This window comes from Tenebrio molitor, chromosome 2 (assembly GCF_963966145.1).
Source record: "Tenebrio molitor chromosome 2, icTenMoli1.1, whole genome shotgun sequence".
NCBI classification, from domain to species: domain Eukaryota; kingdom Metazoa; phylum Arthropoda; class Insecta; order Coleoptera; family Tenebrionidae; genus Tenebrio; species Tenebrio molitor.
In genome coordinates, this window is record NC_091047.1 from 23313022 (window position 1) to 23328533 (window position 15512).

The following is a 15512-nucleotide window of genomic DNA, read 5'->3' on the forward strand; positions in this document are numbered from 1 at the left end:
AAACACGATTCCAGCGCGGCGCGAGCAGTTGGCCGAACTAATTTTATAAAGCATGCTTGATGGAGTTGTTTAAATTAATAATTTTGTCCTCATTTAATATTAATTTCAAATGTAAAATGTCTTTAAAATGCACAACCTTTTATTAATTATAAGAAAAATTAACAATAAATGAATTAAATAAAAAACTAGAACCAAAACTAAAATTAAATATTCTGAAAATCCCCATTTTCTTCGTAAGTAACATGTCTTTGACGATTTTTTTTTAAATTCTCTTCTTACGTCCTGCAAAAATCCTCTCAATTATAAGTTTTACAGATATGGTTCAATATGCTCCCCATTTTTATTAGCTACCATTTGCAATCGTCTTCACTAGTGATAGATGGAGCAACATCAACATCGCACCGAGCGGCAGAAACACTCATATATAGTGGAACCAGAAATATAGTGTTTTTATGGACTCTGGTCGATAATTTCTTTTACAATTTTGGGGTCACTTTTATTACCAACTTGAAGAGAGTTATAAATCTTCTATGACAGATGTTTTTGAGCCGTCTGAAAATGGACCATCGGCGACAAAGGTAGGTATAGAGCCCAGTCGCGCGACGAATGCCAGAAGTTTATTGCCCTGCCATAACTGACCCTCTCAAGTTAATGTACTCCATCCCTCATAAAAACACTATATTTCTGGTTCCACTATACCTTGAGCTGAAGGCTCCTGAACGATTAATGGAATGCTGGAATCAGCTACCTCAGAGACAAATATGCATATAGCTTCTGCAATTGGGGACGGACAAAGACGATTACAAATGATAGCTAATAAAAATGGAGGGCATATTGAACCATATCTGGAAACTCATAATTGAGATAGGTAATCTTCAAAACCAGAATTTTTGCATGTCTTCATGTTATGACGCACAACTTTTGAGTTAGGACTATCTCTGCACAGCAAGAGGCCTTCATCTTTTCTATAAATATTGGGTTTTTCACTGGTATATTAATCATTTAAAAAACTTAATAACTCAGGAAGATATGAACGAACAAAATTTGTACCGTTTTTTTCGGCCCACTGTGTATTTTAGTTTCAATTTTAACTTGTCATGCTCCTTAAAAGAATAGGTACCGGGGGCACACACTATTGTTTGGTTTCTTTTTGTCTTGAATTGAAACTGAAAGTATAACTTTATTAAGAAGTTTCATCACTTAAGTTTTTACCTTTATAAATTACGTAGCAGATTCACAAATTGCCCAAAAAGTAGAAAATGTTATTTTTTTCCTTTCTTTATTGTTTTCTTATTGACAATTTCTCAATACTGAAAACGTTGCCTATTGTAATTACTTTCATTTAATAAATGGCACTAATTCCTACCTTTTTATTCACAGAAAGTCTTATATCTTTAAAAAGTACATTTTTATTTTTCTCAGAAAAGTGTAACATTTGACAAATATTTTTTGACTGTTTTAAATACAACGGTAATAGTCGAAATTTTACGAATAAATACGACGGAGTGTTTTGGCCAACTGCGTGCGGAGCAGCACCGTCGAAGCTATTCCAATATATGATTCCAACATTATTATATGGGATTGAAGTGTCTTACTATAGTTTAATTGTCTGTGGCTTACATTTTTTGATATGCCAAAATTTGATCGTTCAAAATTTTTTGTCCGCCATAGTACATACCAGGACATTTTTTTAACATTGAACATAGCCCACACTTATTCCCTATGTTCAGTTTTAAAAAGCACAGGTCAATGCATGTATGTAATCACGTAACCAAGGTAACGAAAATACGTACTTGACAGTTTAACAAAATGGTCAAGTTGTTTGAAGAAGAAATACACATAATACAGTTATTCAATGCCAATCAGAGCATTAGAAATGTGCGTGACATTTCCAATGCAACACATGGTAGACCAATTCCATCAATCGGAACAATTTTTAACATTATTTCAAAATCTCTGGTGTTCGGTATAGTTGGTTACATAGCAACTCACAATGCATTGATCTGTGTTTTTTAAAATTGAACATAGGGAATAAGTATGGACTATGTTCAGAGTTAAAAAAATGTCCCGGTATACTCTTTGATTAAAAAAAAATCTCAGTAACGTTCAAACTTAAAAATTTAATAAAAACGCTCGAATTTCGACCGCTGGGCGACCTCTAGTTTAAATTAAACACTAGACCAAATGTCAATGACTTTTAATATAGAGTTTGGTCTTTTTTTGTATTTTGACACTGACAATTGATTATAAAAAAAAACGGACTATAGCTAGTTTATCAATATTTTTTCGTACGAGCAGTAAATACGAGCACATACACGTGACACAAAGCGTCATCGTGAATCAAATGTTTTACACCGTTACAATGGTAACCCCATGTTTAGACAGCGAAATTATGCAGAATCTGGTCGTGTAGATTTTATAGGAACCATTGAAGGTCGAGACTCACTTTTGTTTCACCTTTCACGGGTTGAAGATGCGTACCTACACTGAAATAGCCATGCGTGTCTCCTTCGTACATTAATTTTACTTGTCCAAAAATGTGTCACATAACACATCTATTTAATTTTAGGTGGCCTAACTGTACATTAATGATTTACTTACAACCACACCAAACTGAAAACTGAAACTGGTTTTGTTTATTGATGATATTACATGTTTTGTTTTAATTACATTGTGGGTAGACCTCGCCCACGAAAGAACGACACAGCGAGTCTTCTAAATCAGAGTGTTGTCGTTGTCACTAGCGACTGTGCAAAAACATAACTGCGGGGGAGAATTACAAAAATAGAGCTTTACTAAAGATGATATTTAATTAATTTCAACTTTTTGGACGCTACTGAGCGAAGTAGCACCATCGTCGAACGTGTTACATAGGTACTTGTAAAAACACACTACACTCTGTCAATGTGTCGATCACGACCATCAAACTGACACCCCTTGAAACTACAAAATCAAGTGATCCGACGACCTAACTTTTCATGTCTTGACCTGAATAAAGATTCTGCCAGTACCACTTTTACACGTAATATACAATTACAGTGTTGCAATTAATTATAAGAAACTAATGGAACATCTGTAGGTATACAGTATACGACATCCCGTTCATTGATTGGACAATAAAATGCTTATTGGAGTAACGAAATTTAATTGTCCGTGATGTAAACTTCAATAAAACTCAACAGTAAATGTGAGGAATGGCAATTAAGTAATAACAGAGCACTAAAAGTCCAATTATCAAATTTACGTTCGTTTTTTATCGATTCCCTTTAACAACACTTCGATGTTCTTCCTTATCAAGTATTTATGGTGGGGTGTAGCCCCAACAATCCTGTCACTTTCTCAGGTCTCTACACAAACAAGTAAACACAAGGGCAGGAGATAACTCGATATGAATGAATTTTAATATTTGAAAATCTGCGTTCAAGATCTAGACCGGCGAATAAAATGAGACACTTTTGTTTATTTTTCGGCATCATCTTGGCGATATTTCTAGTGAATTTGCACGATAAAAATGGAAGATGCGCGGCTAAGAGGCCAGGTGAGCTTGTAATTTCTTTGATAATAATCGCTTATTACGTTAGACAATGTGGACCCCAAGGGGGAACATGAGTAGGCCGTGTTCCGCTCGTGAACCGTAATTGTTATCATCTTGGATATCGTGGAGTGCTTGTAAACGATGGTTTTCTGTGAAATCTATGATTTAATAATTAATACCAGATAGGAACAAAGAGTGCATTATGAATAAAATATTTTTCATTTCATGTATGTACCACTGGCCCCGGTTGATTACAAATGGAATGCCAATGCGGCACATGTAAACTGAGCTTTAAGACGTGTGGGGTTCGACGCTTTTGTCACAACTAGGGTTTACTGTATTGTTCCGGAAGGTAAATTTGGAACCTGATCCGAATAGAAAAATTGCTTCAAATAAAGTGAGTAAGGGACCGTGTGCATAGCAACATAATTTTACCAGAATGAAACGCGCACTCTTGTTTTGAATTTTCGAAATATGTATTTTGAATTTTACAGAAATTTACCTTCATTTATAGATACATATATTTACTCTAAGATGACTAAAATAAATTTTCTTGTCGCTCACATAAAGTTTTCAATTTCACCGATCGCAGACGCTTGTCCTCAACTTAGGCCTAAAATAAATATCAATAGCTACCCTTCCCTTACAAATTATACATATAATACAGGATATTTTACGAGTGATAATGAGCCCGGCGGAATTGAAAATGCATGCAACCCACAATACATTTCCAAAGTAAACGTGGCTATTTTAAATATCCTATAATTTAAAAATGAAATTATGAATTCAATAGGTGCGTTTTATTGCCTATCTTCTATCATAGGATAGGTTAAAAATGACATTTCGCACAAAACCATTTGTTGGTAACAGGATAGACATTTGGCAGATCGTGATGTATCTAGCCAATTATATTTATTTAAGATCATGATGATAATCATGAATCAACAAAAAATATCGCTCATATTAATATTAAAACAGTTTTTTAATTTTTAATCTTTAACGTACAAAAGGTAAGTAAAGAAATATAAAAACAAAACCAGATCAGACTTGACAAGATGGACACCATATCACGTGCATATGACATTTCCCCCTCCATTTCTAGCGCGTTCTATCGTCTCAAGAGACGATCTAGCGGCTGACACTATTTTTGCAATAAAACTATTGGATTGAGCTATATAGCAGATGAATGATAGGCGGCAATAAAACGCACCTAATGAATGGCTTTGCTTCTAATAATTTTATTTGTCACAACTGACATTTACGAAAAAGTTAAAATTCGACGATTAAAATGTATTCGAATGATGAGAAAATAGACAAGATTTTGATTTATGACCAATGTAATAAAAATGCTTCTGTCGTTGCGCGTTTATGCAGACATTTTCCCAAAAACTCCTCGTTTTTTCACAATTTTGTGGAGTACTTTGTTGGTCCGGAATGAATGAGGCGATGACAAAATGGTGAACGGCGTGGTTGGTGGTGCCGTGGTTGAAGTTGATCGGCGAGAGAGCGAGTCTAAGGGATGCGACGTCTTTTATCCCTTCGGTTGGCTCCCCCTGATGCACTGACCTCTATAACATGTTATGGTGCGTCGATAGAGGTCGCCACAGTACTCCCCCCTCAGTGGCTGCGTTCTCTCGAAGATGTGAAGTTGAGCGTCGCGACGGCTGCATCGTGAGGGGACGCAGTCACGAAAGCAGATTGAGGATTTCGTTGGCAGGCGTGTGCGAAGTGGTTCAGGCCCTGGTCGTTGACGAAGCTGAGGGACATGCCGAACCCGCGTGTGCGAAGTGGTTCAGGCCCTGCTTGTTGCGAGACGGAGGGACGTGCCGAACCAGGTGTTGATGGTTTTGTTGGCAGGCGTCTGCGAAATGGTTCAGGCCCTGGTCGTTGACGAAGCGGAGGGACGTGCCGAACCCGCGTGTGCGAAGTGGTTCAGGCCCTGCTTGTTGCGAGACGGAGGGACGTGCCGAACCCGGAGATGCAGCGAGCTGTCAAGGTTGATGCGACGGAGGTTGCGTCGATGTTGCTGTGATTCGGCCATACGAAGCGATCTGAAACAAACTTAGTAATGGCGCGAATGCGTGGATGAGGTTGTGTTGTCGTTGGCGATGACTCGGTCGTCGGCTTCTTGCTCGATGTTGCGGGCGCGAAAGTCGATGGCCAAGGAGATGCTTCCGGAGCATGACACGGCGTCAGCGGGAGCGTTCTCAGAGTTTGGTGCGTTTGTACCTGGCGTCTGCGATGGACTGGATTCCAGCATGTGGGGAAGATGAAGGTGTCTGGTCGCGGTGTACACAGCGTGGTGCTCGCGGTCGTAGACACAGCTTGATGTCGGCGTCCATGTGGGTTGCAGTTGATGTGCCGAGGCGATGGTTGCTTGGTTTGGCTAGCACGTGGCTCGTGCCAAATGTGTTGGCGAGCGCGTTGCTCGTGCTGCATGTGTTGGCGAGCGCGTTGCTCGTGCTGAATGTGCTGGCGAGCGCGTTGCTCGTGCTGAATGTGTTGGCGAGCGCGTTGCTCGAGCCGTTTGTGATGGCGAGCGCGTGGCTCGTGCTGATTGTGGTGGCGAGCGCGTGCTCTGCGTTTGTGATGAGCGGTGGGTACGATGGTCGGTGAGGTCGACGATGTCGTTCCCGTCGCTGTGGTGGTCGTAGCGATTTGTCTGGCGGAGGCTTGCATCCTGTTTGTTGAGATTCGGTGACTCGGGTAACTCCACTTCCGACTCACCGAAACGTGGAGTTCACTGCCACGATGAGGGCTCGTGGTCGAGTGGAAGCCGTCTCCAGCGGTCGCACGTGTTGGTTTGCTCTTCGCCGACCGGTGCCATTGTCTGATGTACTCACCAACTTGTGGGGTGCACTTGGTGCTGATTGTTTGCTCCGGATCGTCGGGGGTCAGAAGTTTGTTGCCTCGTGGTCTTCCGGATTGTCGGGGGTGGAAGTTGTTGCCTCGTGGTCTTCCGGAACGTCGGGGTCACCAATTGTGGAGTACTTTGTTGGTCCGGAATGAATGAGGCGATGACAAAATGGTGAACGGCGTGGTTGGTGGTGCCGTGGTTGAAGTTGATCGGCGAGAGAGCGAGTCTAAGGGATGCGACGTCTTTTATCCCTTCGGTTGGCTCCCCCTGATGCACTGACCTCTATAACATGTTATGGTGCGTCGATAGAGGTCGCCACAATTTCATTTAACCAAGTGAATGACGTTGATCTCAAAATTTACGAAACACAGCTAAAAACAGCTAACCATATTTTATGTTTTTTAAATAAAAAAACAGGTTAACTTTAGAAATGTATTATGTACTAAGTGATTGTCTTTTAACAGTCAGTTGTACATTTTGTAAAATACTTATGTGTATTCTTGCTAAAATGTTGGCTCATATTTGCTTTTTTTTCCTACCGTGATAGGTTACACAAGTTTAAGCATTAGATTTGTTAGATAAATAAGACTACTCCAATGTTTCATTTTTACATCACTATGTACAGCTTGACCAGAATAGCTTGGCGGATGAGATGCGCACAAGAGGAAACGAGCGAGTCTCTGTAAGACAAGGATATGGCTATGGTTGTAGGTACGGTACACTCAATGAAGCAAATCTGCTCAAAACAGCCCGGACATTCTGTTCACTTGAAGCTTGAAGCGCTGATTTTCGCCCGTTTGTACACGATCTAAACACTTCCAGACCCAACGAACAAGTGCGCTCCGCTAGTGGGAGGGATTTCAGTCCACTGCGTCACTCGCCAAGTTGTTTTGGTCGACCTGTAATGATAGAGTCATTGACTTGATGAGTTATCACAATATGCGAATTTCATTTTAAAAACAAGAAAAATATGTCTATAACAACGGTTTCAACGGTTTATTATTAGAGGTAAAGTCAAAACGAAACATGACATCACGTGGTTTGCGCAGAAGACGAATGTAGATCAGTTGAATCCAGCTTATGTACCTATATGAGTTATATGACAGTGGCGGAGTCAAAAATTTTCTTTTGTTTACGCTATAGAGGGTGTTAGGGGGAATGTTCTGAAGATGAAGATAGTTTTTATTACCGTATTAGAGGTTCTACAACAAAAGTAGATGACCTCGGTGTAGAATTTCTTTCATCAGATGGAGAAAATTGAGTTTTGGTTAAGTTTTTGCCCCTAAACTGACGACTATGATACGCCCCTGTCAGCGATAAATTGGAGAGCGTGCATCCTAAGCTCCGTCCTGTCATGTTTCGTTTGACTTTAGCTCTATTTGTGTAAAATAATAATAAAACAATATTTGGATTTATAAGTTAGAATGTAGGTAGGCAATCAACAACACCAACTTGTTTTGTGTTGGTGTGAGAACACCGATGTTTGATAGCAATGTTATCTAAGTAGAAATGAATGTTTTAGAAGATTATATTATATTATATTATTATTCTACAAATTAATATGGAATGGTGTTATGTTAAAGACAAAAAAAAAAAAAAAAATTCCGTTGATTTAGAACAGTGTTTCATTAGCTTTTTTGAGAAAAAAATTATAGAGATGAGTTAACAAATGTGAAAGTTTTCCACCCAATAAGCCTCCAAGGTGACATAAAAGGCAGTTTTCTCTTTTACAATTATAATAAATATTCAAAATGTCTCCCGTTGGGCATATGCGAGTTGTCTCCCGTTAATCCTTTTTTCCTAAGTCTTGCAAAAGGGTTAGAGGCGAGTTGTCTCCCGTGCTTCAGGTAAAGGCATTAGGATTACGACTAGGTACACTAATTGCAGTTGGATTCATTGAAATAGCTGATAGATAGATTTTAAGGAGGAACAAACAAATAAAAATTCTAGAAAACGGGCTGTATAATTCAAAGTTATAATTATAATGAAAAAAATACAACTTCAAGAATACAAATATACATATAAAAATGTAGGTACTCCAAATATTTTTAAATAATATTTATTTGTACATTATAACGGAAATAATAGGACATCTTTTTCACAAAATCAAAGAAACTATAACTTCCATTACTATTTTTATGTTTATTAATTTTTGTTTGATATACTCGGAAGTGTCTTTTTGAAAATTAATGAGGATATCGATTATCTATAAATAGAAAAATATTTGTTAGCGAAACAAAGAAACTTGCATTAAATTTGGAAAAAACACTTAATATCTTCACTTAGAAATACGAAGATTATCAGCGCATAGGGTTAATTTGAGTGGGAGACAATTCGCCTCTTGTTGGGAGACAACTCACCTCTTGGTAAAACTACCTGTGCCGTTCTGGGAGACAATTCGCCTCGTCCGCTCCCGTTGTATTTGGGAAACTATTGATAGAGAAGTGATTTATAAACGGTCCATTGAGAAAGACGTTTTATACATTAAACTAAACATCATTTGTAGAGTTAACAAAAATTGGACTGAAATCTTTAATCTCATCCGCCATATGCAACAGGTTTCATCCTTCTATATTTTTATTCATTTCGATGTTAACAAAATTTCTTTATGAGAAAATGGTAGTCTGGAGAGTACTCCATTTTGTAGTAAGATATACGTGAATTAGCTTCGGTAGAGGAAATCCCCAAGGAAATCCTGCTCGTGTATGGCTACCTTTAAGCACCAAAAATAGTAAAATATACAGTTGTAAAAAAATTTGTTTACACTTTGTTTTGTTTCAGCGAATATATATAAAAGAACACCATTTAATATCTTTGAAAGTGAAAACAACACGGTTGAACTTGCTCAATTAGGATCAAACGCCGAACTGCCTTGTTTTATAAAATATTCAAATGCAAATCTCAATGTAAGTATCAATCTCGTCACAGACCATCAACAGAATTAAGACTTTCAAAACCCGTATCCCGTATAAAACATGGGAGACACTGACAACACTAGCGCTGCTCTAGCGTTAGGCCAAACTAAATTACCGAATTTACTCGTTAATCCGATCGGGAAGTTCCGTTTAAAAAGAAGGTTGATTTGAATATTAATTAATAATGTCATCACTCATCAGTAATTTTGAATTTTCTAATTTCTGTCAAGGTTTAGTCAATAAATTTTATAAATTGTTCTACAAAATAAGTTACTCCAAAGCAGTATCTTGAGATAATTTTTCGTTATCTTTTTATTTGGTGAGTTATCTTTTTCTTTTTGAAAAAGTACGAAATATGGTTTTTCAGATCGCAATTTTTATTTTATTTATTTGGATATGGGAAAAATTAAACATAAATGCTTTGTAAACAAGATCGGCGATAAAAAATAAACATTTTAAATTTCAAAAATTAGAAGAACAAAGGAAACGATGGATAGAAGCTTTAGGTAAATGTTGCACCACCCTTCAAAACAGATAATGCTTTTATTTGCGAGAAACATTTTAGCAACAATTTCTTTACTCAAAAAGCAAAACTCCATAAATACGTTCTGCCGTCGATTTTTCTTCATGAAGACAAACAAACTTCCGTAAACAATGTTAGATCAGCTGTACAAATTGAAAAATCAACGATTGCTGAAAATCCCACTGTAGAGAATCTAATCCTTCTTGTTATGCCCAAGGCCCAAAATAGACACCCAACAAAATCTTCTAGTGTGTTGCAAGTACTTGAATGCAAGGCCTTTTAAACTAGGCCACTCATGCCCAAAAAATCCCAATTTACACACAAACTCGTTTAATGAACTACTAATTTGTTGTATATGTTAGAATTTGTATTAAAATGTTTAATACTTAATTAGTCGTTTTTATTTTTTTTAGATAAGTATCAATTTAAATCAAATTGAAAAAAAAATAGGCAACTAGGTATACAAAAACTAGTCAGATATGCAACTTGTTATACATTAGTTTGGCCTAACGCTCGGGCAGCGCCACTTGAGCGCGTCACCAAAAATGTAATCCCTTTTGACAGTCTTACTATAGTTTAATTGTCTGTGAATATCGTCATTAGGTAGGTAACTATTTCTTAAATATTATTGTCGAAAGCAAATTTTCTCATAGATTTCGAGGGTGGTTCATCGTTCTTTGTTTCTGACAAAAGCGAACAACTAGAAAATTCAAACAATTTATTTTTTATGAGTGTTACCTAGAACACTTAGGTACATGTAGAACGATGCTAAAGTGTTTTTGTTTTGTAATCTTTTTTTTTGCCTGGAGCCACTCATTCAAGACTGGTATGATAGACAGCCGGTGTAGAAATATAACTGTTGGGAGTTGGAGCGAGAATTTTTTTGAGAAATCCATCTGTAATTAATAATGAGTAATGACTAACTTTGCTTTATATGTTTGTTGAATGTTCTTCTGCCCTGGTGTTGATATTTACCCGTGGGACAGCTATCTTCTTTTTTTTATTATACATTTCATTGCGACTCGTTTATCTGGGCAAATCAAGTCGCAGACTAAATAAATCTTTTTTGTATCAGAAGAGTTCTGGCACTTGATGCACAATAATCGTTTTATTGGTAGATGTCGTCGTAGGCGCCTTGGAATCTGGAAGGTCCTAGATCCTAGACGTTACCGTGTTGAAAACGTCAAAAACCTAATAAAAAACATTAAAGAATCATAAGGTTTGAGAAGCGAACGATTTGATATGAAGGTGAAAATTTACCACAAGAGTTTTTCATTTGCCAATCAATCTCTTTCTTATCAAGGACAATAAATGACGAACCACCCTCGTATATAGTGTCATAAATAATTTTATCTGGATGTAACATTACTTTCTAAAGACATACAAAATAAAAGAGATAATATATATCCAATGTTATTTTTCTGACACTTTAATTTTATTATGCGCTAGATATCGTGGTGGAATGTGAATACGAGCACCCTCTTGACAACAAACTATAAAACAAACGCACGAGACAAGCGCTTCCAGGCGAAACCAAAGGACGAAAACACTCATGTAAGTTCCGATCTAAGGAAACTTCCAATAAATTTTTTTTAGCACTGGATATTACGTATCAGATACACAAAACCAAGCGACGCAGGTTTGTACGAATGTCGACTCGAAGGCGACTTTGTGGCCAGCATGTTCGTCTCTTTGCGACTACAACGTAAGAAACATCTTCATCTTGAGACGAAGATGTGAATTAGATTTTTCGTAGAGGCACGTGCAGTTATAAAAGACAGCGGAGACGGTTGCCGGGAGGTCGAAGTGGGAACTACTCTTCGGCTCAGTTGCTATTTGGAGAATACTATTGAGTCACCGACGTATATCTTCTGGTATAAAGAGAATAGAATGATTAATTATGACTTGGATGATGGAGAGAGTATAAGGGAAGGGAAGCAAGGAAGCGAACTGATTTTTCCTAGTGCCAAGTTGTCCCATTCTGGGAATTATTCGTGTGTGCCTTCCAATGCAGACATGGCGAGCTTGTTGGTAACGGTGCAAACGAAGGTTAGAAGAAGGTGTTAAGTTTTTAAACTGAGTAGATTTTTTTAGATGTTCTTATATGTTTTAAATATTTGGATTTTAATGTTATTTTTTGTGTAACTGCACATTTTTTATGTTATTAAATTATTTGTTATTTGAAGACAATCGATTAGACTCTCAAGACACGAGATATTTTTTCTAAACAAGACATTTCGAAGTTTCTTTTTGAAGTTTTTAATTAATTCATTCATTAACTTTTTATGTTCAGTGGTACAGTTGGTTGTGAAAAAAAACAGGAAAGGAATTTTTTCCTAATGGAAATTTGGTTTTGTCCATTTGTCAATTAACTGTGTAGTTGACAATACCTATCAAATAATTTTTAAAAATGTCATTGAATTTTGACCATAATTCTAACCTATCTCTCGTAAGAAGGTTTCAAGCTATGACAAAATTGTAAAAATGTGTCAATTTTATTCTGACAGTTCCCGTTTTTTTGCGACCAACTGTATCTGTCAAATATAATAATACCCATAACATAATAGATTATTACGTACTGTCGCGAGCAATAAATTTTGGTCGTCAATGTCATTTCAAAATTTGGTTAGATTGTCACAAATTTAAAAAATTTCCCTGCCTGATTATGCCCACGTCAACAAAGTGTCAAAAAATTGAGAAAAAAATGACAATTAATGTCATATAACATGATGATAGGTTATGATATTTACGACTGTTTTCCATTGGAGCATTTTCGATTGCGTCAAAGAATGACCTTGACGATCAAAATTTATTGCTCGCGACTGTATGTTATGTAATGATAAATTTATAAAAATACCTCAGTACATAATGACCTTGCGGCGCAATATTTACATATACAGGCTGTCTTATAACAAACGGCCCACGCTATAACTTTGCTATTGACAACCCAAATGAAAAAAGTTATACAGGAAACGAAATGGCTCTAAAAACACTATAAACCTGAGTGATCACATAATTTTTATACCGTCTACCCATTTATGAGCAATGGGCAACTTTTATTTTTCAAATGGTAACCTATATTTTTTTATTGATTCTGTTACAGTTTTTTTTCTGATTGTAATGGCATAAAAAAAACCATACCCTTTGATGACAACATTTCCGAGAATTGAGTTATCAATAGCAAAGTTATAGCGTGGCAGTTTTACAAGACAGCCTGTATCAAAATTATTTTATATTTATAGAATTTATTTATCTATCTATAGGAACATATAAAATAAAATTGGAGTGTCTGTCTGTTAGTTGTATATTTAAACAAAATATGGAACTATTTGGATTATTTAGGCGACACAGAAGTCATCTTGCAGCTTCTCAAATTTTTGTCTGTTTTTCTGTATATCTGTTTGTTTTCAGTTAAAGCAAAAACTGATACATCGATTTTCTTCAAATTAAGCTTGTTTGAAAGGGAAGACTCTTAATTATGTTCTGTAATGCCAGAGAGTTGCCCAATAACAAACAACCCATGAGTATAAGCGAGGTAGTGAGATCGCCGTTCGCTTATCGTTGTTTCGTCGGTTTTAATCTGCTGTTTCTTACGTTGTATTTTTTGACGTTCAGAAATAATTTGATTTTTGTATTGTATTGTAGATTGTTTTAAACGCGGTAGTAAAAGTGGTATGAATTGAGGGTTTTGCGTGAAGAGACCTTAGGCACAAAGTAGTTATTATACTGTACAGTTTTATTAAATAAATATTTTTTACATTTACAATGATTAGATACATAATAAAATAACAGTCATAACAGGTTCCAAACATACCTAAATCAATAACATGATGTAAAAATTCAATATATCATATCGATTTAAATCTATAGGTATACTTATCACACAATCAATCATTTTAAGTGATAAATGGAATGTGACATTTATACACATTATTTTTACTCTATGATGTGTTTCTTTTATGTACAGAAGCCTTTAAATGTTGACATAAATATTTGAAAGAAACCAAATTGAATTTTTTTCTTTCATTTGACAAGACGGAAGAAAATCATGAAGTTGAATCTGTTCAGACACCATCTATTATGAATTCTTATATAAAATTGTACATCGTCTTAGCCAGATTTATGAGTTGTCTTATTAGTGTTTCAAAAATCTGAGATCATATAATGTATACATGTTTAAAGATAACTACACTGGAAAAATGTATATGCATATATGTGTAGTGTCGTATTGCCACTTACATCAAACAAAAAATAATTACAACGAATGGCAGCGGCGTTTCAGTCAAAGGACTCAAAACCGAAATCGAACAGTTTGGTCATGATGAAATTATTTTGAAAGTGTTTGTGAAACGCCCTGTACACTTGATCTCGACGAGGGATATATAGGAGCTTAAAGGACACTCGTTACAAAACAAGCGACTGGCAGTTTTTAAAATAATTAAAAAATTGCTGGTCCTCCCACTGTCCAAATTATAGAAAAGGTGCCCTTTTGGCTTGTTTTAATGAAATCTTTTAATTATAACATTTTAAATTTATCACTAATTCATTCCTTCCTGTAGTCACACTTAAAGTTTGTGAGTTGTGTCGCTCTTCTCTTGCCTAAATTTACGTCGAACAATTATTGTTGGTGTAACTTCATAGGTCCTCGAAGCCAAGACCTGATGTCAGTGGCAACTAGCACATCATGTTGACTATGGTCAGGACGAGGAGCCAGGATGAGGGACTGCACTGTAGCCAGGAGAGTCCTCTGGCTCCGTGCTGCATTGCCGCCGGGTTTTCGCCTGGAAATTTTAGAACATTAACATTTTAAAATTTCATTTGTTGCTGGGTGGTTATAATTTCTCTGTATTAATTTCTATAGAACGTGAAGATTGCATGGAGGGGTTAAGTGAACAATGTAAGATTATTCATACATCTGTTCATCTCCTTTCAAGTCTCAACAGTACTTAATACAACAAAACGGTACTTCATGTTGTGTTATCTGTCTTCAAGTGATTCTTGACGGTAATATTTTGTTGGTTTTGAAATTTCTTGACAGCAAACGTTGCTATAATGCTAAATAACGCGCCGTAGTCTTCAATATTTTACTTGACTGCTCAAATTTTTAATTCCTCACGTCACAGCATGATGGTACATAGCTTAGTTTACTCCTGAAAAATCAAGCTATTTAACACTGAAAGAATTTTAAAAATCGGTTCAATGGTTCTAGAGTTTATTCGGAACGTACAAACATACACACGAATGATTGTATTGGTATACAGTGAGTTTTTTTTAAGACTGGCCATAGGGTTTTATATGCTAATTTTTCAAACCCCCGTTAACTTTTGTCCTCATGAAAATATTCAACCCAGTTTTGTAGTAAAGTTGTGAGATATGATAATGTATTGAAACAATTTCAATTTAATAACTAGAAGCAAGGAATAAGCTAGCAAGAAGAGGTTTTTTGAATTCCGTTTGCACCAATTTTAAATTTTCAGTAGGCTAGAATTTCACCTGACATTTGTAATTTTGATATGTAATTGATTGTGTGATTGCTTAACTGCCTCTGGAGGCCATTTTGTACATTTCATTTAATTTTTATTTTGGTAAAGAACCTTGTTATAACATAAATAATGAATCTATCGTTATTAAATGTAACACTATTTTTTGCTAATAACATTTTATTTGTAAATTGTCTATTAC

General features: G+C 36.2%; 2 protein-coding genes and 1 long non-coding RNA gene across 3 annotated transcripts in view; 1 reads left to right on the forward strand and 2 right to left on the reverse strand.

Annotated features, from left to right (window-relative positions):
* Window positions 1–728: 728 nt before the first annotated feature.
* LOC138123728 (uncharacterized) lies at window positions 729–1468 on the reverse strand. The gene is made up of 3 exons (XR_011156893.1): window positions 1367–1468; window positions 1213–1310; window positions 729–1166 (listed from the first exon to the last, which is right to left on the reverse strand). It is a non-coding gene; the product is annotated as an uncharacterized lncRNA (long non-coding RNA).
* Window positions 1469–2688: 1220 nt separating this feature from the next.
* LOC138124111 (contactin-5-like) lies at window positions 2689–13693 on the forward strand. Its single transcript, XM_069039060.1, has 6 exons — window positions 2689–3538; window positions 9174–9298; window positions 11280–11384; window positions 11427–11535; window positions 11587–11879; window positions 13242–13693. Exons 1-6 carry the CDS (start codon window positions 3445–3447, stop codon window positions 13278–13280), a joined length of 765 nt encoding a protein of 254 aa, XP_068895161.1. The 5' UTR covers window positions 2689–3444; the 3' UTR covers window positions 13281–13693.
* A 478-nt stretch (window positions 13694–14171) lies between these two features.
* The window catches only part of LOC138124110 (limbic system-associated membrane protein-like), a 234664-nt gene continuing 233323 nt past the window's right edge, over window positions 14172–15512 (reverse strand). The window contains exon 8 of the mRNA XM_069039059.1: window positions 14172–14611. Coding sequence (XP_068895160.1) covers window positions 14505–14611 — 107 coding nt within the window. The 3' untranslated portion in view covers window positions 14172–14504. The remainder of the gene's footprint in view (window positions 14612–15512) is intronic.